The sequence below is a fragment of the Blennius ocellaris genome (assembly GCF_963422515.1).
Source record: "Blennius ocellaris genome assembly, chromosome: 7".
NCBI lineage: Eukaryota > Metazoa > Chordata > Actinopteri > Blenniiformes > Blenniidae > Blennius > Blennius ocellaris.
Window position 1 is genome coordinate 25173287 of NC_137656.1, and position 25309 is coordinate 25198595.

The 25309-nt window shown below is 43.1% G+C and overlaps 1 protein-coding gene across 4 annotated transcripts in view; it reads left to right on the forward strand.

Moving 5' to 3' along the window:
• arvcfb (ARVCF delta catenin family member b) overlaps positions 1–25309 on the forward strand; it is a 125118-nt gene that overhangs the window by 81289 nt on the left and 18520 nt on the right. For all 4 annotated transcript variants that reach the window (XM_080499590.1, XM_080499591.1, XM_080499592.1 and 1 more), the window contains one exon: positions 1139–1210. In XM_080499590.1, the coding sequence (XP_080355716.1) occupies positions 1139–1210 (72 nt within the window). The remainder of the gene's footprint in view (positions 1–1138; positions 1211–25309) is intronic.

Below are 25309 nucleotides of genomic sequence, written 5' to 3' on the forward strand. Positions count from 1 at the left end.
CCTGATATACATAATATTGGAAAGGTTATTCTGGCTGATATTTTATTTCAAACATTGGCTTATCGATAAGAATTTTTAAACCAAAGAAATAATCTCCCAATTCCTTCATTTTTTAATAAGTATGCAACAAAAAAACACGTATAGTAAAAATGTTTAATTTGAGATGGAAATAAATACAAACTGAAGACAAAAACAACCGATCACATCCTTATTTGAAACTGTTTAAAAAAAACTATTTTATCATTCCTTGTTTTTAAGCATACTATATGAAAATATAGCTTTACTAAGTACAATTTTACAATAATATATCCATGCTGTAAACATAGTAAACAAAATAATCGATTAATTGGAAGTGGAATATCTCCTATCTTCTATGTAAATAAACAGGATGTAATTAACTGTATGTCTTCCAAACGCCTTCTTGCCAGTTGTACATGGATTTAGACAACAGGACTATGTGAGCTGATCTCCTGAAGGGAAGAGGTGGCTCAGGCCGGATGGAGCAAATCATACCGCATGCTTACATTCAACTCGGTGCCTTGGAAACTTTACTACTGGAGCGGCCGCTCTGTCTCTCTGTACATCTGTGATGTCCTGTGGGAATGTCCAAATACCATTAGCACCCCCCCACCCACCCCTCCACCACCACCTTCGTGCTCCGGCTTCCTGTCTGCCGCCGCATCATTCACCGTGTTTATCAGCACGGGAAACCATGTCTTATTGAATTAGATGAGTGTTCATGTTGGACCGTGATAAGAAAGTCATGTAGAGTTTTCTGTGTGCGTCTGCATTCATACACTGTCGGTGAGGTGCTTCCACGCTTTTCGCTTTTTCTACTGTTTGTAAATGTGCACGGCCACGCTGAACTGTGGGTGGAACTGATATGTACAATTAACGGTTAGCTCTAATCCTGCTCTAGCTTCAATTACCTAAACACATACATTTTTCTTCGTATTGCCATTTTTAAAAGCTTTAATAACAGGAACCACCCATGTCTGGCACACTTTTCAGTCCATATACTGTATACTGACAGGCCGTTCATAGCCGTATCGGTTCCACCCTCCTGTCCAATTCATTGTTCTTCACAATCCAGGTGTCACATACTAATATCAATTTACTTCCTTTCTTCTCTATCCAGGCAGAAAAAATGGTGAGAATGACAAAAACTACGACACACTGGATCTGCCCAAGCGTACAGAGCCCTCAAAAGGTATGTGGTGCCTCGCCTGAGTGGCACGGGTCTGGAAGTGACTTGTCCTCTGCAGAGCGAACAGTTTGGTTCGAGGTCAGACGTGTCGGTCAACTGAAGCATGGAAGGCCTTTGACAGACAAAGAGTCACTCTGCTGTTTCGCTGATGATAGAATAACAATAGGATGGAATAGTTGATTATTCTCACTGTGGACTCTCCATTGGCAAACAGTGTTTGCAGCAGTGAAATATAGTTTACAGCATCCTCTGTGGCAGCTACACACAAGAATAAAACTACACAATTGATGATTTAGTTTTGTTTGATGGGTCTGTGCTTCCAGAGAGACGGTCGATTGTTGGCAGTTTGTGAGAGCAACAATTCCATAAGCCCCTCTTTTTGTTGAACTCTGCAGCAATGCACCGGGGCACCACAGGCAATAATAAAATGGCCGGTTATTGTATGCTGAGCTCGACCAAGTCCGCTGCTAAACAGCGCCTATTGTGTCCACTGAATGCTGCTGTGTTGTCATTGTTGGTGGTTACTCACTATAGGACTGGGTGATATGGACATAATCCTTTTTTTATTTTTCAATGCATGTGGAATTTCAGATTTGGATTTAAAGGAAGGGGAAAAAATAGGATAATAACACATCAAAGGAAAGATTTGAGAATGATAGACTTTTTCTGAATCTCAATGTTTGTTGGTGGGTGTTGAGTGGTGACCCGTCTGTGGTGGGATTTGGAACTCATTGTTTCATTGTGAATGTGAACCAAATGCTTCTTTTTCACTACATTTGTATGATAGATGAACTTCAAATTGAGAGGCTGAGCCTCACAGTGGTGTGATGGTTTGCAAGAATATCCTGTGTTTGAGTCCAGATTGGGAGGCTGTCGAGCTTTTCCAGCCTACAGTTTTCTATGTGTTTCCTCCCACAGTCCAAAAACTCGTCATTCGACTTTGCCTGTGTGTGAATGCAAGTGTGTCTTGACTGTGATGGACAAGCCGTCTTATTCTGGAGATCCTCCAAATCGCTTCATGTAAACCTGATTGCTCAGCAAAGATGGGGAAATATAGTATTGAACAACTATGAATCATTGGATCCTCTACACCAGTATTTCACAACCAGAGGCATCAAAGATTCATGGGGGCTTGCGAAGCCATCTTGATTTTAAGGGGTATAACTTTTTTTTATGCCTTAAAATATATATGAGTCAGCATTTATTTCATTGAGATCAAAAAAACTTTTTAATATTACCATCTACATTAAAAGTGTAATATAAATATATATATGTGTGTGTGTGTGTGTGTGTGTGTGTGTGTGTGTGTGTGTGTGTGTGTGTGTGTGTGTGTGTGTGTGTGTATATACTGTATATATATACACACACACATACATACATACATATGTATGTGCGTGTGTGTGTATACATACATACATACATACATATGTATATATGTGTGTATGTGTGTGTGTGTGTGTATATATATGTGTGTGTGTGTGTGTGTGTGTGTGTGTGTGTGTGTGTGTGTGTGTGTGTGTGTGTGTGTGTGTGTGGGGGGGGGAGGTTTGTACTGGTGAAAATATTGTTCCCTCAAGAAAAAGGTTAGGGGCTACTGCAATACAACACTGTGCAGCCCAACACTGTTACAACCATGTAATGTTGAGAATCAAACAATATGTTGCACTTTGGTATTCAGTGTGTGTATTTGGTACTTCAATAAGCTCTCTCATCATAGTGTGTCAGAACTTCTACTGAGCGATTGACTTGTGATACACAGCATGTATTTTTTTGGTTTATATTTTTTTTGTTTCCCAAACTTTGTTGGAGCTTTAATGCCAAAATGGCTAAAAGTTGATTGAAGCCATTATCTGTGGCTGAAGTGTAGCCTTGAGCTAGGACGCAAGAACATTGCCTGTCAGTAACAAAGAAATCACATTTTTATAAAAAAAATTTAAAGCTTGTTTTTTCAAGCTGGATGTTCTGTTGTTGGGAAATGTTCTGTCTGCGGTCCTGATCTCCACAGAGGCTTTTTACACAAGTGCTTTTATTCATGTTAAGAGATTTTCTGCCTCCTCCCCTCCTCCTTCTCCTCTCTGCTCCTCTTTATTTATTTTTTGATTAGAGGTTTCAAAGGTAACGCAGCAAACAGTAGCAGAGGCTCATCCTCGCAATCATGTGTGATTCGCTGTATATATGCACCGGCAGACTCTCTTTGCTTCTTTGTTTTTGGCACTGGCAGGCGGTCGTGCACTGGTGGTAATAGGATGTATATTTGCTCGCGTTTGGGTCAGTGCAATACTTTCCTCTGTAGGAAGGTGTGTGCGAGTGCAGATGTCCTCCTGTTGCCTGTGGACAAGACCTGCGCTTGTTCCACACCCTCGGGTGGTATTTACACATCAGCACCTTCATCAATGTCCCGTGGCAGGCACTCTCAGTCAATACCACTTCCTGTTTGACTGTTAATTAGCCACATTAACACTGCAAAGTGAGCTTTCATTAAACTAGATCACAGTTAATTGATGTGCTTTTCCAAGTTAAGCCGATTTTGCCGTTTGGTTTTACTCTCTCCTCAAGTAAAGGGAAGCAGATGAGCTCCAAGGATAATAATTAATATTTTCCACTTGCTGGGTTTTCATGGGCGAAAGCCAAGCTGGCATGCTGCAACCAAGAATCTATAGCAGTTACAATCGGGCTGCAATTATGTTATACAATCTGCAAACAACACCCTTTGGAGTTTTGCCTTCAGAGAAAGCAATTATCGTTACAGTCCTAAATGTCATGCACAGTTAAAAAGAGCGGGTTCACGTTGTGGAGAGCGGCCTGGCATTTTGTTGCTTGGAGACAAATCATTTTTTGGTGTTTATTATCTCGACTCGGGTGGAAAAACTAACAGTGAGATGCATGGATATCAAGCTTAATCATCAGAGCAAAACCCACATTGACTTTTCAAGCAGACGCATCGTCTTCATCTCCAGGAAACACCAAACGTGAAAGAAGGAGACTGTAAAGAGTCCTCGAGGAGCCGGGTTAGTTTGACTATGAAAGTACGCGTTTGCTTTGTGTTGGACACGTATACTCCGCCCTCGGCCTCCGTCGCATCCCGTGGTCATCCGTGGAGACCTCGCACGGAGAGAGCCGCTTTCATTTGGATGCGATGGCAGCAAGAGATACGGGAGATTACATGTGTATCCCCGTCCTGATCTGATGTCAGACAGAGTGAGGTCAATGCTGGGAGCAAGCTGGACCCGGCAGTGGGCAGTGATTAATCTGTGTGTGTGTGTGTGTGTGTGTGTGTGTGTGTGTGTGTGTGTGTGTGTGTGTGTGTGTGTGTGTGTGTGTGTGTGTGTGTGTGTGTGTGTGTGTGTGTGTGTGTGTGTGCGTGCGTGTGCGTGTGCGTGCGTGCGTGCGTGCGTGTGCGTGCGTGCTCCCTGAGAGAAGGAGAGAGCAAGAAAAGAAATACAGAAATATTGAGCTCGTTGCACGTCGGTACATGTTGTTGACTATTGAAATCTGTTTTTTCAGTTTTCGAGCCATTTTAATTTCCTTCAGATGCGTTGCAGAACAAACACAACACTGACTCATCGCTGCTGAACGCTTCACCGTGTCCGCGGCTAAATGCTAACGTTGAGTGTCTGCCATGTGACGCTGAGCAGGTAAAATACAGGGAGTTTATCAGATTTGTTGACGCTGACATTAACTGCCTGTTGTGGCTGGATGTGTTGGATGGTTTAATCAGTGCAAATGAAAGCAGAGAGGCCATGCAACCAAAACACTGAGCTAAAAGATGTTCACGTGCTTCCGAGGTTTGAAGGAAAAGTAACATTCCGGACCTTTTGATCTACTTCTGAAGAATTTGGAACTCTTGAAGAGTTTTTGTTTCACAGTCGGGTGTTGTCCAGTCTTCTGGTGTGACGTTTGCATGTTTCCCTGCTCTGGTTTCCACCACAGACCAAAAACATGTTTTAAGTTATTTGCCGACTCTGAAACAGCCCCTGTCAACGCGAGTGTTTACAATCGTCTGTTTCTTTGTCTTTGACTGGTAATGGATTAGCTCCCTGCCACACTAACTTGGATGAATGGCACGAATGGATAAAAAGATAATTCATCCATTTTTGAAAGAGCACTGTGACATTTAGAAGAACACATCCTAAGCAGATCAGATGACACAGCTGACCTCTCCCCGTTTGAAATTATCGACGTCTGTATGCAAGCACGTCCAAATCTTTTAAACCGCCATTTCATACTTACATTTTTATTCTGTAAGTGAAATGATTCACACGCCATGTTTTTTTTTGGAAGACTTTACCTCGTTGGAGTCTCGTTACTGAGAGGCGCTCAATCGGCTGTGAGTCTCGACAAAAACTTTGAGAGTTGGAGCTCATGAATATCGACAGTGAAAGTAATATTTTATTCTTGCTGCTCGTTATTCCCGTATAATATGCAGGCCCTGTTGCCTTGTAGCCATGGCCGTCGTCTCGTATCGCTGTATTGCTGCGTGATGATGTGGTGGTTCGCACAGCAAAGCCTTAGCGAGAATATTCCTCGTTTGCATGTTTTAGTTGCCCCCCCCCCTGGTTTACACAGAGGAGTCAAAGGATTTCCGAAAAGTTTCACCCTGGGAGCCATTTTCAAAAAGTTGCGATTTCAGTTGTGTGAATATAAGTGCTCTCTCTCTCTCTCTCTCTCTCTCTCTCTCTCGCTCTCTCTCTCTCTCTCTCTCTCTCTCTCTCCTCCTGAACTAGATAAATCATTATAGATGGATAAAATAGATAAATGTCTCATTTCTACTTAATTATAACGAAGTTGCACAACTTTTAGATGTATGAGACAAGATTGATGTAATGTGTGTTATAATCCGCATTCAGCTGTTAATTCTTTACCGATAGACACTCGTCTTCACTTAATGAAATAAAAAAAAAACATATATACGCGTTTTCTTTTTTCTCTCTCTCTATCTTCAAACCTCGGCCCTGGTTGCCCACCCTAATTGACTAAGTGAATTATTTTTGCTTGCGTTAACCTGGAAGCAGGACCAGCTCGCTGGCGGCTCATTATTCACGCCATCCGGAACACGGCTCGCAGAAACCTAGACGGCGTCTGAAACAAAAGTAATTAAGAAGTGTGAAAAGACACTTCTCATTAAAGACCCGGTGAGCTCACCAGCGCCTGAGATGATGAAACATTTTTCCCAGCAATTAATTGAAACCACAGCGTTTACCTTCCGATTGGTAAAAAAAAAAAAAGGTTGAGGAAAGAGTGGAGGGGGAGAAGAGAAGATGTTATGTATTTGTGCTGATCCTGCTTCATTATTTCCAAGAATTGAAGCTAAATCCCCCGAAAAAGTTCATTTCTTTTCCTTCTGGCTGGTGTTTGGTAATGCTTGAAGAGGGCCGAGAGAATGCAGAAACCATCGTCTTCAGAGAAACAAAGTCTTAAATTAATTAGTTTTTTTTTTTTTTTTTTTTTACCTCTGCTGCTGTTGTACGCTCAACTTCTTCTTCTTTCCCTCTTTCATCTGATCTTTTCCGCTTGTCACTCTGCTGCGTTGTGTCGTGTGAAAGGCGCCTCACGTCTTGGGCCAGAGGGTGAGGACGTTTTCAATGAGCGCCACAGCTCAGATTCCAGTTAAACTCAAGGAATCGTTTGACCTTGACCTCTGAGGAAGGCATTATTTTCCCTCAGTGACGGTGAATATTGATTGCGCAGCTTGTAAAAGCTTCTTTTTTTTTTCTTTTTTCTTTTTAAGAGACTAAAATAATCAGTGGTTGCCTGTAGTAAAGAAGCTCTTTGGCACACGGTATTCACCCCATTCATCGTAATTGTATCTTAACATGAACAGCTGAAGATGAAGAGATTCATCTCTGCTTCCCTTTGGCTGGAAAAAGGAAATCAACAAAGGAAATCATTGTGCCGTCACTCGGTGAGAATGGGAAGTAAGATGCACAAAAGGAGTTGCACCAATACCAGTATCTGGTTCGACCCTGTGCACGAGTACCTGTTCTCATACATCACATCTAATAAAGTTGACAGCAACTGTCGTCTCAGCAGCTACTCACTAAAGGATTTTCTTTCTCTCAATGACCACTGTCAAAAAGTGAAGCACCACGGCTTCAGTAAATAGTTCTTTCAAATGACTCGTAAATTTAGATAAAAGCACATGAAGGGACGAGCAATAACTTGCTTCTCCCTGAGTGATGAGAGAAAAAAAAAAGAAAGTTAAATGGTACAAATTAGATGATAATATGTTAATTAGTGCTTCTGCGTCACCAAAACTTGAAAGAAATACACAACTTACTCCTAATTTACATCGGGTGCAGCTCGGTGCTATGAAACATGGGCCATGCATGACATATAATTTATATAATATATGTTTCACAGAGGCGATCCCTCCACTGAGAAACTCATAAAATATGTTGATGAATCATATTTTAACATACTACAACATTTATAGTTATTTTGTAGTGACGTTTTTGTGGAAAAACACTTAGATTAGATCAACAAGGCTTGGTCATGTGTTTTGGAAGATCCCTTTTCCTCTTCATCAGTTCATGCTGTTTCCTTCATTAGCCTGCCTTGGCTGAGGGACGAATCATCCTCCAAGACAAATGGCAAGTTCGGTTGATTCAAGTGAAAACGGACGACTTTCGCTGCATTTGGGGTGTTTATTTACACAACATCAGAGCTCAGAGCCACTGAAAACACAACGTCTCCACTACACTGCTGCTGCGTGTGCACACCATGACCACAGTCGATAGTTCTTCTGCTCTTTGTCTGTATCTCTGCCATTTCCATGGAAACAGACTGTTTTTGTTGTTTTCTTTTTAAACTTTTCCGTGTAAATGTGAACATTTTCTAAAACGAAATCTCAAAAACGATGCGTTTTCACTTGAAATGTCGCTGTGTAAATGGGGCCTCAATCACTTTGAGATGCTTTTCATCTGGACGAGTTATATACAAAACTACATTAAATGTTGAGGTTTTGATGAGGTTTTGAGAAATACACCAGCCATTTTTTAAAATCCTAATTGGAACTGTAATTCCATTATTACAGTGCTCGTTACTGGAAAGCACCATAATTATTGTCGTCTTCGGTCTGCGCCGACGTCTCCTTCTCGTTAAATCCCGACATCAATAACCAGTTTCAGCGACAGTATCAGCTTGCTGGTGTTCAGTCGTTGTAATATTGAAATTCCTTTTTACTGCTGTATGAATTGCTTGGTTTGAGTTTGACTTGTGATTATTTTCTCATAATAATCTCCCTTCATCACTCCCAACATTAAAGAGCCTAACCTTTTGCAACATCATGTTATATACACGTGGTCATTTTGAGAAATCCACATCAGCTGATGCACCTCTGGGTGAACTCACTCACCACTCATATATTTGTGTGTGATGAAATAGTTGGAAAGTTTAGAGGAGAAAACTATTTCATATGGCAGAGCCGCACCCCCCCCCCCCCCCCCCCCGATGATGAATCTTTCAGTGGAACTGCTTGTACTTTCCCGGTGAAGCTGTGTGATCCTGACTGCATCAGGGTCATGCTAATTAGTCGTATCTGCCAATGGAAGCGAGCGGCTGAAGGCATTGTGTTTGAAAAGCCTCGGAGCTGTCCACGTTTGCCCCGGTGTATTTCTCTTTCTACGCTGCTCGCTCATTCTCATTTCTATCATTCTCTGCCACTTCAGTTCTGTCTCTCCATTCCTGTGAGATTTATTGGGCTTCCCTCGTCTTGCAAACCCGCACTGAGCGGTGGGGGAAAAAACAGCCGCGCTTTACCAGGACAACAACAACAACAACAACAACAGCGTTATGTGTCTCTCGGCATTGTCTTGCAAGCCAAGCATTTAATTTGCAGGGAGGTTATAGCATCGACAAACGGCGCCCGTGGAAAGCTGTTATTTATTGCATTGTATAAACCTCTTTGATATCAAACCACCGGAGATCGCTATTCGTAGTATAATGAACACTGACTGTTTTGCCGTCTCTGATGTATATCTCTGCAGCTCCTGAAGTCTAAACGTCAGCGGCTCAATTGAGTTAAAGAAAATGGAGCTTCACTTTCATGGTTTGTCGCAGCTGTTGTCTCCCCTCACGGAGGAGAAATATTTCACTTAATGGCTCTGTGGCATGAAACCGATTGTTCTAATCCTCGCTGCTACATCTTTGTGGCCGAGAAGTGGCGACAGTGGTGATACAAAAAAAAAAAACAATCGTCCTGCCCGAAGGCCCGATGAACATCCCTCCTGCAGTGAGGAAGCACATTGGTTTTTATTTTTGAAGCTAAAACTATGTCGTCGCGCTTGTGCCATGTCTGTTTTCGACAAGCGAGCCTGCAGTGGGAGAGAAAAGTTCCCCCAACTCTGTGTGTCTTCTTCACACTCGGAGTTAGAGCAGCGAGCCATTAATAATATTTTCCTGAATTCCAAGCAGCAGTTTCATCCAGAAGCGCCTCATTTTTGTGGAATTGAACACTCCGGATCGTGAGCGCTGACTCCCAGCCCCGGCAGCCTGTTGACCCACTGCTGCAGATCACTTGCCTTTTTGTTCGGGACAAACACGCCAGCCGGCTGGTTCAGCTGCTTCCCTCCTTTCCCTCCTTCTTCCCCACCTTCACATTTCTCGGCAAGGTGAGACCCCGGATGAGGACGTGCTGCGTCGCCAACGTTTGGCCGCACACACGCACACAGATGGGATGTTGTGCGTTTTGAAGCACGCACACAAGCAAAAAGCCGACATACAAGCATTTAACGCTTGCACGGACACATGCATTCACACATACTTTCTCACTCTCAGCTCTCTCGGCTATTTTGACACGTAGAGTCCAGTCCACACAGTGACGGTTCCAGACTGTCTGGCACCTAATATCGCTCCGTAGCCTCTGTCGTTACATTTCTCTTAGCATTACACCTTCCTTATGCCAAACACACTGCGTGATGTGTGTCCCTTTTTCTATTGAATGTTGTCATGTCTCAAGGGAAGACGATACTGCTCCAAGAAAAGCAGGCCGGTGTTTCACAATGTGTGATTAGTTGCGTCTCTGTTCCCTCGCTGCTAAATCTAAATGGAATGTAAACAAAGAAATACCAAGAAGACATATCTTGGGCGACCCGGTTAAATAAAGGGTAATAATCTAAAGAAACTATCAAACTATATTTTTATATGGTAAGGAAAAAGACACTGAATTGAGTTTGAAGCCCTGGAGATGACCTGCTGCTGCATTTTGGAAGGTTCTACTTTCATATGTTGCATGTAACTGAATGTTTTCCAACATTTGGCTTCACTGTCATGTGTGATGTATATCAGTAATGGGGTCATTAGCTTTTCTTAGTGTCAATGTGGAGGTGTCTCTTGGAAGAAAAAAAGGCTGGATCTAATGGAAACTAAATAATTTCGGCAGTTTTACTCTTTGTACTTAAACGAAAGGTTAAATTCACGGTTTTGCTCTTTGTACCTAACGAAAGAAACTAAATTCCAAGTATTATTTAAGGGGTTTTATTTTCTTTGTACCCCTACGAAGGAATGGGAGCAGAGAGTCTGACTGGAGTCCCAGACAAGGTAAAGGTCACAGCCCTGGAGGTTCACCTCCTCATAGTCCTATGGGTAGATTATGCTAAAATAGAATAATTATGTGAGTGGCCAGCGGCGTGCAGCTGACATTTTAGCTACTGCGACTCCCCGCTTCATTATTTGTTTTTATGTATTTAATTTATTTCTTTTAAAGCTCTAATGTATTTCTTTTATTAGGACATTTCTTCGGTCTTTGTCTTAAATTTCTTTAATTTCTGTGTAAAGCACTGTGAATTGCTCTGTGTTTGAATGGTGCTCTATAAATACATTTGCCTTGCCTTGCCTTGCCTATTAGCAGGTTCTTTACTCGTGTTATAAACAGAAATAAGCTCTAAACAGCCAACTGTCAGCAGACAGCCTGCGAAAGACGCTTTCTTGCAAGGTCAGGCCTCAGTGGTAATAACAGCGAAATTGATGCTAAAATTAAGCGGGGAATTAGTCATATTTTCAACATCGCATTAAAACAAAGAGAAGACTTTTGCTTTGTTTGCTGTTTTCAGGTTTTGTGCAGTGTTGATCTGATCCCCGACCACTGCAGCCACACAATCAGACAACATCACAGTCTCTAGAAGAGACGCTGTGTTTATGTTACTGACAGTATTTAACTGCCAGCTTGTTAAGACCTTACTGCAAAACAGCTGTCAGTGCTGCGATCATCAAGGCTTTTACCTTAACTTGCATAAAAGCAAACTCAATGTGGTGTTTAGTGACGCTAATCAGTACATGATGAGGTTGCTATCACTGATTATTTAGTGTGAGCGACAATACTGGAGACAGTGTGGTTGAACATATGTTGTTGTGAGAAAGGTCACTCAGTACTGATTCCTGTATTCCGGGCAGCAACAGCTAAATGTTGCAATAGATTGTGTTTAATTGTCACACAGTTTTCACAGAAACAGAATTCAAGACTGCTGTGATTATTACTGGGTCAAGATTCTGCATTGCATTCATATACAGTATGTGTTTATTTAGTCATATCATCAAAGTGATAATCACTGTTATATCTGAATACATGTCATATGTCATGTGTGGTGTCGATAAAGGTTTGACTGAAGTAATTGGATAAGTGAATATATTTAATGTGTATTTTGAAGCTTGGCTAGTGTAGTGGTTAGCACTGGCAGCAGCGTTTTGAAAACAATGTCTGTTGACGTGTGCTCCTTGTCTTCTTCTGCATTTTCGGTGTATTTGGTGAGTCACAGCACCCCTAAAGGCCTGGCTTTTGTATTGCATGCCCTTAAACTTCGTGATGAGCCGTGTTCATAGTGACGTTTGGACGGAATTTTTTTGAGAACGCCGGGGAGAAAAAAGACAATTTTGGCTCAATCTGATTCAGCCGCCGTCCGTAGAATCCACCACTTGAAGCCAACACCTCCTTCCTGCCAGTCACTTTCCCGACTTTGTTTCAAGTAATAAAACTAAGCGTAACAGAAAATAGAGTAATTATGTGAGTGGCCAGCGGCGTGCAGCTGACATTTTAGCTACTGCGACTCCCCACTTCAACTCCCCGTCCTCCTCTCGTGAGCCGTGGCGCACAGAAGAGGAGTGATGAAAGGAGCGATAATAAGCCAAGGATTAAAAAACAAATGAGGGGAGCACAAGGTTTGTTTAAGTGGAAACACCTTGTCTTTTGTTGAAAATATAAAGAGGTTTGCATAATAATGCTATTCCTCGGAGGTCTGAATGAGGAGAAGCTGTTCTGCGCATCATTAGTGGAGTGAAGTCCTTGCAGATTAGCATGTGTTTGTGTGTGTTGATGCATGGCAGCATTTATCCACCTGTGCTTGGCGACGGCTAGTGGGGCACCTCCGATTCCCAGCAGTGCATTAACTCAGCAGTGCCGCCGCCCACTGCGGCAGCGGCTGCAGTCAACCGTTTCTCAAGTTATCTAAACTTTCCTCACTTTAAAAAAAAAACCCCAGTGCCCCTCGTCTCCTCCTACGACTCTCTGCGGGGTTCTGGAAGAAAAAAGTACAGGGATGTCGCAGTAGCCGGCGACATCAGGCTTTTCAGATGATTAACCATGTCATCCGCCTCCCTCCTTCTCCTCAAACCTGAGCAGACAGGGCAAAGTAATAATTATGAGACGAGCGATTCCAGGGAAGGAGGAGGGAGCGCGGTGAGATTTACTTCCCAATCGGAGCCTTTGTTTGGCCCCGTTCGAAGCACAAGGGTGCCGCTTCCTGTTTCTGCGAGAGGCGCTTTAATCTAATTAAAAGCAGATTAATGGCGGCTGACTGGCATCACTGGAGCTACAACAGAGGCTTAGAAAAGAGAAAAACAGCCCCTTCAGTGTTTGCCGCTGTCCCGCTACTGGTAAGCAGTAAATGAAATATTGGTCGTAAACAGTCTAGACTGTAAACAGGAGCAGCTAAATGCACCCGGAGGACTGCTGTCCTCGCGTACGATCGAAAGAGAGGGTCACAAGGAGCGGAGTATAGTTCAACGCTGGCGGGCACGCAATGAAAACTGTTCAAAGTCAGAGTAATACTCCGTATTAGAAGATAATTCCCTGGTTTTCAGGCGTTTAAATTATTGCCGTTTTCCGAAGGAGCACAGAATGTGTGTGCAAACAAGCTAGTCTGAGAGGGAAAAGGCCAAGGTCTCAGTGTTCAAACAGCAGTTCTGTGACCGTACAACAGCTATGAAAGAAAAGAAGAAGAAGAAGAAGAAGAAGAAAGGGAAGTATAAACAGTCTGAGAAGAAGCATCTATTTATGCAAGAGAAGCGGGAAGAGTGAGTGGGAAGTCGGTGACATGAAATGCTTTTTGGAGGGGATTTTCAAGCATCTCCGCCAATCTGTTTGACTCGTCTGTAATCACAGGCATTTTGGGATTTTAATACACGTTTGATTTGACGATGGGTTCATTTAAGCCGACGGGGGCAAGTCGTCTCATCTTCACTGCCTTTCATTTGACTCGTGTGTGTGTGTGTGTGTGTGTGTGTGTGTGTGTGTGTGTGCGTGCGTGCGTGCGTGCGTGCGTGCGTGTGTGTGTGCGCGCGTGTGCGTGCGCGGGCACACACACACAGCACTGTGCCCTTGACCATGAGGGTGGTATTATATAGCGATTAGAGAGGATATTGTTTGTCAGGGTGTAGCAGCAAGAGAAAATATTAGCTGGGCAAAATTGACCACAGCTATGTGTGTGTGTGTGTGTGTGTGTGTGTGTGTGTGTGTGTGTGTGTGTGTGTGTGTGTGTGTGTGTGTGTGTGTGTGTGTGTGTGTGTGTGTGTGTGTGTGTGTGTGTGTGTGTGTGTGTTGGCGACGCCAGAGGATTGAATGAGAGATGGCTGTCGACACCAAACCAGACACAGGAAATCCATCCAACGTCTGACAACGTCACAGCCGCCATCGTGCATCGCTGATGCAGAAAACAGCCACAGGCTGCAGAGAATAAACCTGTTTTATGGCCACTGGTCAGACTGTTGTGGACCAGCTGGGTGGAGCTCAGTTGAGGCTTTCCTCTTTTATTTCGTCTTTTTTTTCCGTTTTTTGGGGGTTTTTTGGGGCTGATTGAAACAATTCCTCAAGAACTAAAAAGACTTTTTAGTGACCATTGTAGTGGAATTTGCTGCCAACCTTTTCATAAAATAGGATTTAATTAGTTTTTAGGTGAATATTTCCAATTGACAAAAGCTTAATTTCAACCTCCTGCATTCTTAAAATGAGTCGTATAATCAACCTACATATAATACAAATGCATTTTCGCGTTTTTTTTTTACATTTGTAAATGAAATTATGCCAAAGTACAGGGACACAAGCCTAACAATTTCAAAGTAGCCTGGGCAGTCGTCTTTTGTGCAAGTCAACTTCTAAAACCCATGCTATAGTAGGTTGCACATCACCCCCGTGCAGAGATTATTTGGCAGTTCTTTTCTGATATATGCAACCTTGTTTCCAACAAGACATCTCCAGATCCCTAGTGTGCTGTTGTAAACCTGCCGTCTCCCCGAGCTCTTCAGGAGGGCAGGGGAAATGTTGTCGGATGGCTCCGCAGCTGTTTGGTATGATTGTGTGCTTGGACGAAGTCGTGCTTCACCGTATTAGTTTTGACATCAATTCCTCGATCTGTTGAACATGTTTTTCGTCCTTTTCTTGGTGTCAGCTGGGATATGCTCCACCACCTGTGGTCTGACTGGAGTGACCGCGGGTGTAGAAAATGGACGTATACAAGTCGTTTAAAGCAACCGAGACATGCATGTCGCCCTGGTCTGAATGTGTATATACTCTAAGTCTGTCTTCTTTCTATCTGTGGGACTGCAGCCCGTCCACCCCCCACTTTACTCCACTTCTGCTCCAGTCCTCGGCCGCTATCTTCAGCCCTCGTTCCAGCCGCTGCCATATCTCTATTAACACACCGCTCCATCCCACCCTCCCTCCCAACACGCTCCGGAGTAGCAGTCCACAGGATTATCTTGGTTTATTCCCCATCGGCTGGACACCCAAACCCCCCCCCCCCACACACACACACACACACACTCTCTCTCTCTCTCTCTCTCTCCTCGCCAAACTGCAGAGAACATCATTTAGTTTGTGCCGCACAGATTGTGGATGGCTTCTATTTTTCTTTCCTTTCTATTGCTGTTTTTGTGCTCTACAGTGATTCTTCCTCACAATTCAACCCGACCCTACTAGTCATTGTCCTCTAATCCTTTACCTGGAATAACGCTTCTCTCTGGTCAACTGTCCCGTCCACATTCATCCCTCCATTATTGCTGTATTTTGCATTCCTCCTCCTCCTCTTGTCCTCCTGACTTCTGTTGATACACAATTTCCTGAGATTTCCCCTTCAGATGTGGAACTTTATGACAAGTTGGGAAATGTGTGGTGATGGCGCAACACCGTCCGACAACTCCAGCTTGTGTTTCAGACTCTCAGGACTCAGTTGAGCAACCGGAACTGCCGAATGGGAAATAGAAAACCGTTGTCCGTCGCTTCCCTTTAGACAGCTTCTCTCCGTGGGATCTCCCTCCCCCTCTATTCTCTCCTTCTCCCACACTCTTTATCTCATTCCCGCACTATCTATTTCTTCCTCTCTATCGCTTTCTCTCGGCAGCCTCTTGCTGTTGCCTGAGTTTTTAGTTTCGTTTGTGTCTGGCGGAGGACGTGACTTGCCTGCATTAGGAGATCAGGCACTCAAGGTGATACTGAGACACGCTCTACACTCAAAAACACACACATGCACCGTGACACGCACCGATGCAGTCAAAAGCAACATGCGCACGTCTCTCTACTCTCAGATACTCAAGCGTCTGATGGCGCTGTGCGACTGAATACACACCCGGCACAAGAAGGGTGCAGCCACTAATTGCAGTTTTCAAGTTAGTGTTTCATTTAGTTTGTGAGACATGAAAGATCTCCACCTCACATCAACTCCAGTTGCCAAATTGGCTGTCCAGTTCTTGCATTTCACTGGATACATCTGAGTGAAATCCGTCATAGAAGCGAGTGGCCGACTGTGTCATGCCACGCAAAGAATGAAATGCAGCATCTTTCACTTTTCTTGTTTTGCTGTTTCACCCAGCTGTCTCAAATGAGGACTGAATGAAGAGGGGTTTCCATGGCAACGTTGTGTACTCTCTCATCTCTATATATTGTCTACACAGGTAGAAGAAGCAGCATTGGCAATTTTGTATTTGTGGTGGAGACACACGAGGTGGTGAGGGAGAAAAGATAAGAGATGGCAAAATGAAGCAACTATAGCAACAATCGTTGTTAACATAGATAGACTGACAGGACCCAAAACCTTGACTCTGAGACAGTGTGAAAAACACTTTTTTAAAGGGGCAGCTTTCAGTAGAGATAAATCATGCAAAGGTATTCAAAAGAGTGGGTGTGCACATAATGAAAAAAAGATGGTGATGATCAAAATCAAATAACAGACAACCCTCAAAACACAAGCTTTATTCAGATAATAAAGGGAAAAGAGAACTTTTGTACTACAACTTTCAACAAAAGTAGGAATAATTTTGACAAGATAAAGCTGCATAAAAAAGCAAAGCACTTGAAATCTTCATGAGCCTGGCAGATTATTTAGCGTCTACATAGCCATAAACATCTTGAACTTTCACCGTAATGTTCCACTACAGCCAAGCATTGAAGTGCTGTCACATGTCCCATATTCCAAGAACGAGTGCACATGAATAGACAAGTGTAGAAGACGAGATCTTCAGCAAAGATTTTCGAATAAAAACACCTGGATGTGTGACATGCAGCTTTTCCTTGTGTCAGACGTGAACGGGCCAGTGAGTGGTTACAGTATAAAACTGAGAGCTTGCACCACTTAAGTGGCCTGTTTTTTCCCCGGGTGGGCAATCTGACAAAAACATGTGTGAACATTTCTTCATACTAAGTTCGAAAGAAATGTGTTCAAAAGCTACTTGTTATGAACGTTGCTTCTTACACCCACACAGTTCAAAAAGTGACATGTATTGTCAATATATCTTTCATCCAAAGGGAAATAATATTTGCACCCACACAGATTCTAATCTGGTCAAACATCACCTCCACCTGAGGCCTTAAAACACGATTACATTAGCAGGAGAGACACTGGAAACAAACAAGCGTAGCTTTACCGCCGTTGATCCAGCGAGAGGCCCAGTAGCTGCGAGGCACATTCTTGCGTGAGCCACAGAAAACTGATACAACCACGGCTCAAGAGTGAAAACCCCACAGGTTCCAAAGTTTAAGGTCTGTAGCTGGACAGATTGTACTTTTTCAAAACAGATTTTGTTCAAGAAGTTCTTGGAACAGCTTTGTGTTATTTTGTCAGCTGTCTCGTTGCTGGTGTTGACGTGTCTTCAAAGGACAAAAACTCCACAGCAGGACTTTTCTGACCGATCAGGACTGGAAAGAGGAAGAACTCCCTCGTCACTATTGAAGCATCTTGTTGCAAAGGGTGCTATTGTGCTCGATGGTAGGAAGCTTTCTCAGCCCGGACTTTTGGTAGTGTTGAAGCGGGACTCCTGCTGGGAAACGACAAAGACGGAGGAAGAGAGTGAGACCAGGGGTCTGTCTGTGCCCCACGTTTTCTTTTTGCCTTCAGTACTATCTTTCCAATTTTTTTTTAGCCCCTTTTCCCTTTTGCCAGGACATCTTTGTTTCCCAAAACCGATGGGTAGCCGTCCCTGGGATGGGCCAATCGTCACCTTCTGCCAACATCCAACAAACTAAGGCCAACCACCATGTGGGTATGCTAATGTGTGCTGCCCTGGGGCTGCCCATAGAGATGCCAGTCTGTGGCGGGGGCCAACTGAGAGGAGAAAAGCCAAGCCTTGACTCCTGCACCCTGTCATTCTGAAGGGGTGACTGGAGGGTCAGTGGCCTTTGCAGACTTTGTTTCGGTTGCAGGTCTTGTCGGGGGGACATTGGATAAAGAGGGAATGCGTCCCTCCATCACGTTTCCCCACTCGCATGTTTTAAATCAGCTGGATCAAACACGGGTCCAATTGTATTTGCAAAGCAGTGTTTGTTTTGAGTGCAGCCGATGTGGAGGAGCAGACCGTCACAGTGGTGAGCCTCAACATAAATTGCAGAAGACAGAGCAGCGGGAAGACAATTTGAAAGTCAATTAAGTGCACTTTGTGTGATTTACACCCAACATTAACATACACCTCAAATCAGAGCCAAATTACATTCACACCTGATGTTAAGGTGCATCTGTAGCATACAAATGGGATTCGGATTTCTAAATCCTAAGCCAATCTTCTAATTTTTCAGTACACATCACCTCCTCTAGTAATACTTAAGTTTCAGAACAGAACGCAAATATTTTTTTATTATACCCAAGAACTGCGCCAGCCATTCCTAACACGTCTCGATTTCAGCTTTCATATTTGCATACATTATTCAACTGAAAAACCTGGTACCTTCTATACTTGTTTGCTCAAAAGTAAGAAAACAAGCTAAAACAAATTGGGGGGGAAAAAGTCATATTAGAATCTGTTGGTGGCATATTTCTTTGTACAGATGGGCAAATAAACCGTTCATCAGAAGATTAAAAATGCAATGTAACCAACAGAGTTTTCTGAACTGGCCTACTTTAGTTGAAGGATGAATTGCAACGATTGTTTCAATTATAATTGTCATCTATCGGTCGTTGGACCCTACTATAAACCGGATCCATCGGGTGCCTCTCCAAGCAGCGTAAACGACAAAATAGCTTTTTTGTCTAAGCTCTGTATGACTCTCAGAAGTGTTGAAGGCATTCTTAAGCCCCCCCTCAAAAAAAAACCCCTGCCAATTTACTTGTTTTGTTTATGTGACTCCACTGCTCACCTTTCGGTGGTTAATGAACCCCAGAGAGTCACGACCATTATTATATCGGTGGCAAACCACTTTTAATGATGTGCTGCGTTGGCCGTCTCCCGGCTGCAGCTCTGCCCCGGGAAAGTCTTCATTAGCTCTGCACTCTGCCATGTGTCTGCCTGCACTTATAGAAAAACACTCTCACATTAAAGAAAATGGGGCTGGCGGGGTTAAATGTGCATACGTTTCAGATGTGGAACGAGACTGTTTGACTTGACGTTTGCCCACTGGAATGGTCTGGTTTTGTTTGTTTGGCCAAGGAGAATATGATTGACCTTGTTGGTCAGCATTGCTCCTTAAGCGTTTCTCCTCTCGTCCCCTCGCTCTATCTCCAATGTCTTTGTATTTGTCCGACACTCACCTGCAAAGACAGTATTGTTGCTGGAAAAATGACCGAGTGTGAGAGATAGGAGGGTTTTTTTCCCCCTGCTGTTATCTGTCTGTCACTCTCTTTGTCCCTTGCTATCTGTCTTTATTCCATTCACGGCTCTGTGAAACTCCCCGATGAGTTGTAGAAAGTGAAACACCATCATGTCCGCCCTGTTTAGATGCGAGTGCTGGAAGTATGCTGGAAATGGAGCAGCGAATAAATGGAGTGTTTGTATAGATGCAGGAAGCGACCCTGTACACAATGTAGGAAGACTGAATTCAAGCTTTTTGTTACGTGAGGGTGTGTTTGTGGATTTGTGTGTGTACAAAGGTGTTTGCAGAGGTGTGTATCCGGTTCTGCTTGGATGCAGCCAACGGTCTGAGAGTAAAGAAGATTACTCGAGAGAACTGTGTCACTGAGCTGTTTGTCTCAGTATGTGAATCTGAGAAAAAAAAAGTCCTGTTATGGGACCTGCGAAGGAAATCATCAACCTTTTGAGCTGGATAATTGTAGGGTAGACATACATAAAGAAAGCTCTAATAAGGGTTATAGATAGTGCAGATGTATTGTAGGTATGATTGACGTAACACAAGTAAATGTCTGTACCTCTGTACATGTGTATGTTCAGTGATTGTCTCTTGTTGGTCCCAACCTGCCTGGTTTGGCCTTACATATTGGTCAGCATAAGGTTATACTTGTAAATAGCTCTTATGCTCCTATCCTGTCATCCCTGACAGGATTCAGCATGCCTAATCCTCATAGCCCCCTGCTTCGCTGATTATATTTATACAAGTCAAAAACTGGCAGAAAGCACGAAAATAGGACTTTGCATATCTTTGAATATCTGCCATATTGACAGAAGAAGTAGCAGACGCTCTCTATGCATATTTATTTTGACCATTCTACAGCCATCAAATCTAAATAAGTCCAGACAGCCATAAAAGGTTTGAGAGTTAATGATGGATATTTTTGTGAGGCAGAAGTTACAATTACAAAAAGGTAAGACTCTTAGTTCAAATTAGACACATTGAGCCTGAGCTTTTATACCTTTGCACATATGACATTGTGAGCAAACACTGTGGATGCCGATCAAGAAATGGGACACGCATACATGCGAAATTCTTACACTGTGTATTTCCCTTCATCAATATGGAATATGAGGCATGTGTTCTAGATCATGCAAACTACTGGGCGGAGTTTATGCTAATTGATTCATTGACATTGTGAATCACAACTTATGAAAGTGCTTCAGTTGTTTGTGATCGCGTCTGTTTTTAATGCATTAGGAAAGCTGGCGTTTATCTACAATCTTTTGTCTTCATTGAATCAGAAATGGTGAGTTTGACCATTCATCTCATCGGGATTCACATTTATTTGCTTTAAATCTTAGGTGATCCCCCATGAAATGCATGCAAAACACATGTACTTTAGCATGATTCATACAAAATAAATTCTGCCCATTGTTGGGATAGAAAGGTGTGTGTGCGTGCGTGTCCCTCAGCCAGCAGGTAATCCATTATCATTTACCAGCCTGTCACACTGCTACACCTTGCCGTTAATTGCAGCCAATACTGAAGCCATTTGAGCCAAGTGAATGCTACATCTCTTTTCTGAGCATCACTCAATCACTTCAGTGGAACTTTTTCTATCTGACCCAGTTTCTGTGCACCACAGAACTCCTTCCCTTCAGTGCCCGGGCACTAATTGAGCTTCGCCTCAATTGCAGGAGTTGTCACCATCGTCTCCAGCTTTGAAAAATAACCTGCTGCTCCTCCTCTCGCCCCTCATTTATGCCTGAGCTTAGGTCTCCCGAGCATTTCCTTCATGCACAACCAACTGTGCCCATTTGTGTTTGTGTGTGGTAAAGCCCAATGCGTTGGTGTGTGCTGGTTCTGTTTTAAAGCTCAGCAGGAGTTTTACAATTAAGGAGGCCACAGTTGTTTGTGTGTGTGTGTGTGTGTGTGTGTGTGTGTGTGTGTGTGTGTGTGTGTGTGTGTGTGTGTGTGTGTGTGTGTGTGTGTGTGTGTGTGTGTGTGTGTGTGTGTGTGTGTGCGTGCGTGCGTGCGTGCGTGAGCGTGTAGTCGCTGTAATACACCATCAGATTTCTGAACATGTGCCTGAAATTGTTTAAGCAGTCTATAAATACACTTGAGTAATAAATCTTTACTGGATACACTTAAATAAGCCATAATTTTTAATAATAATTTTTCTATTACCTACCGTATTTAACATCATATTCGCACAATATCGACTCCTCCAACCCCAAAACTAAATTGCTGATTACATGCAACAAGAGTAATCTATGTTTTTAGGAATATGTTAATGACTCTCCGGATACTCATGCTTCCCAGACCCGTTTTGCTAAAAGCAGCTGTCACAAACAAATTGAAATGCAATGAAAGTTAATCCAATCAGTACAAATTACAGAAACCACTTACACCATCACATGTATGTATTTGTTTAGTCATGATAAAGATCATTATTGGTGCGAGCAGTGAATTTGAGATTACCTTCAGTCATTTGAGCCACAGTTTGATTATTAATGCTGTAAGTACCAATATGTTATGCTTTTTCCTGTTTGTTACCAAGGTGATGTTGTACCAGTACACTGAATAAATCACACAAATTCTAATATAAGCCTATATACTGCATATAGATCCATGTGTAATATATAACATGTTCCTTAACCTCATTTTATTGGGCTAACACTCAAAATGGAGGGTTTATCCTTAGAGTATCGGATTGTTTTTATACCTGCACTCATACTTTTAAACTTTTGAAGATTTCACGGTTTCTATTTTTGAAGGGATCATACACTGTGTGGCGCTTTATGTGGTTGAACAAGAGACAAAGCAACACTTTTACATTCCACCGTACACCACGGAATACTTCAAATGAAGGTAATCTCATTGAGTCTGTTTCTCTTTGACTGTGAAGGACTCTGGTTTTCCCACAGCTGTCAATATATACTGGATCCCACTGCCACACTGACCAGCTCATCTCTTTGTCTGGATTGTTATTGGACATAACAAACTGATGACTGGCCCACAGATGGTGCAGGTGCAGCTGACAGAAGCAACAGTACGACACGATACAGTTCAACCTGTTGGTGTTGATTAGGTGATACCAGAGAAAACTTAATCTGACATTAAGCCCGTCGAAAGAGGCTGAGGGGAAAGCCGTGGCAGAGCCTGTTCCTGACTCAATAAGTGACCAGTCAATTCCCCATTTCTTTTTTTAATTTTCCTTTTCATGTGATTTAGGTCTCGGGTTCCTCATTTGTAAAACTTGATTTTCATAGATTTCCCTTTTATTTCTCGTGAGCTCCTTTCAAAAAGACCAGCTTGAAATGATGAAGCTCCATTTAAAATGTCAGGACCGTTTAATTAAAAGCTCATTGAAATTTGACCAGAAAAAGATTGAAAGAATATTTTGATATTTGCTTTGTTATCTATATCCTTTATGGTAAATGATCATTTTTACCCAAACTGCCCTTACAAACTATCAATTATAAAGTTCCTGATCAACTCATGAGCTGCAGAACAAGTTGCCACTTACAATGACTGCGACACATTCTTTTCCTCCATAAAGGGAATTCGACAGTGACTCCAGCAGATGAGAAACACTGGTCACGAAAAACTAATCTAAAGTCATGGTACTTTATCAATCCCCTTGGATTCCTTTTTCCTCATTTACCGATCCTATTTGCATGATGCGGTGGGCACAGGGTTCTACAGTGGTGACCTGTCCACTATAGGATTTGAACCCACTTCTCCAGCCTCTAGTCTGACCACTGCACAACTTACTTCTTCACTGTTTCTATGGAACGTCATGCGCTCCGCCACACACCGAGTTCCTTAATGCTTAATGAAGCAGCGATTGGACTGGATTCCATTGCTGAATTTGTTGTTGAGATCAGTACTTCAGATCTCAGACACACTGAGTGACATGTCGAGCACATTTAATGTATTGGGCTCATTTGATTTGTCAGGAAAAAGCTCTCTTTGTATTTGGCCAATCGTTTTAGCTTCTCGGGAAGCTGCAAACTGTGTTTTGGTGCATCGCTGAAATCTTTCATTTTCATCTCCTTTATTGGTTATTACCTGTAGCACTAGTAAGACCGCTCTCTCAGGCTGTCTGTGGACAACAACCTGACAGTTGTCAATGACAATGGCCATCTGAGGCCCCGAGGACATAAGACCAGAGGTTTGAAGCCAAAGTCAAAAACATTACCACACTTGCCTGTCATCCATCAGAGATGGCCACAGTCGCCGTGTATAGTCCCCTTTAGGCTGGAATGGCATGCCATCTATACGAGGTTCAACATGGGTGACACTCTGCAGAGACACTCTGCCTTGGAGATGAAATGTTTGTCATCCAGTTTGCTGAGCGTGCACCCAGTAGGCCCAGAAATATGAGGTGTGAGCAGAATGTTGCTGAGTGCCTCTCCCCTCGTGCATAGCCCCCGAGAAAGACCCATTCATGTGATCTATGTTCCAGCACATGTTAATAACCGGGGTGTGCCGACTCTTCATTCTGCTGCTTCTTTTTAAAAAAAATCAGTTCAAGCCTCCTCGTGCAGAGCCTCCAGTAACGTTCAGCAGTCTGGTGCTTCCTCCCACACACATTCTGGAGGCAGGATCTGGAGGGGGAATGCCACAGGGAAGAGAAACCCAGCTTTCCCAGTGTTAACAACTATGTTGCTGTGTCTGAATCTGGCAACATGACAGAGCACCCAAGCTTCCGCTGTATGTCTGCAAATTACGGGCGTGCCTTGTGGATTTCGAGGCACAAACGTCAGTTTATGTTGTGCCTTTCAAGCACAAAGTGACGTTTTCTCTCGTGTTGCTGTTTTCAATTCTCTTTTCTAAAATGGGTAGGTCCAAAAAGTAGAGACGCTACCGTACGATGCACTTTTATGGGATATGATTAATGTTTATATTTCCCAAGCGACATTTATAATGCAGAGATTCTTTCTCTACATTTGAGAAAACACACTGAGGGCCTCATGAACCCTTGTGCATAAATCAAATATGGCCACCAGATATTCCTACCCACATAATACTGGGGTTTTCAAGGAGGACCTTGAAAGTGCTGGTCACAGAAGACATGAGATGAAGCACTGGGTTATATTTCCGTTCATTTGATCCTGGAGCAACGGAAGAAGGATTTCACATTGCTTGTGTGTTCTTGTCGAGGATAGGAAGGGAGCTGTATTTCTGTCAACGGCCATTTTAGCCAGTGGTTTCAAAGCGTCAGCTCCGTTTTGATCTGGATTTGTGACGTCTGTTAAAGCCTTGGTGTGTATTAGCTGATTGTGGCTCAACACTATCACCTAAAACGCTACTTCTATTTGGATCAGCGTTGGCCAGTGCACTAAAACCAGTCTGCAGGATGACTTTGCTAACTGTGGACATAACAAAGATGTTAACAGCAGTTTTTCAATGAGAGAAGCTGTGGCTCCTCTGGCGACCGCACTCTTTAGCCACGCTAATATTCAAAACTGAAGGCAGCAATCCCCTGAGCTGTGTTACAGTTGAGACCCGGAATAACAATCCAACTTTGTCAATCTGTCCATTCGAATGTCTGTGTTCTCACCTTGCGAGCCATTTTCAAAATTGTGCTTTTTCAGTGGCTCCGAGCATCATTGCCGATTAAACGAACACCCAAAACGCAATGAAACTTTCCCCTTTTCACTTGAAAACGTTGTCTTGTAAACGGCGCAAAGGTATGTGGTGAAACACAGGGACAATTTCAAATGGCAGCTTTTTCCCCCCTTCAGAAGTGTTCAGGTCGTTCATAACAGAGGAACAGGTTTAGTCGAAAGTGCATGAATTTCTATAAGATTAGGTTGCCCTACTACTATTTTCAGTTG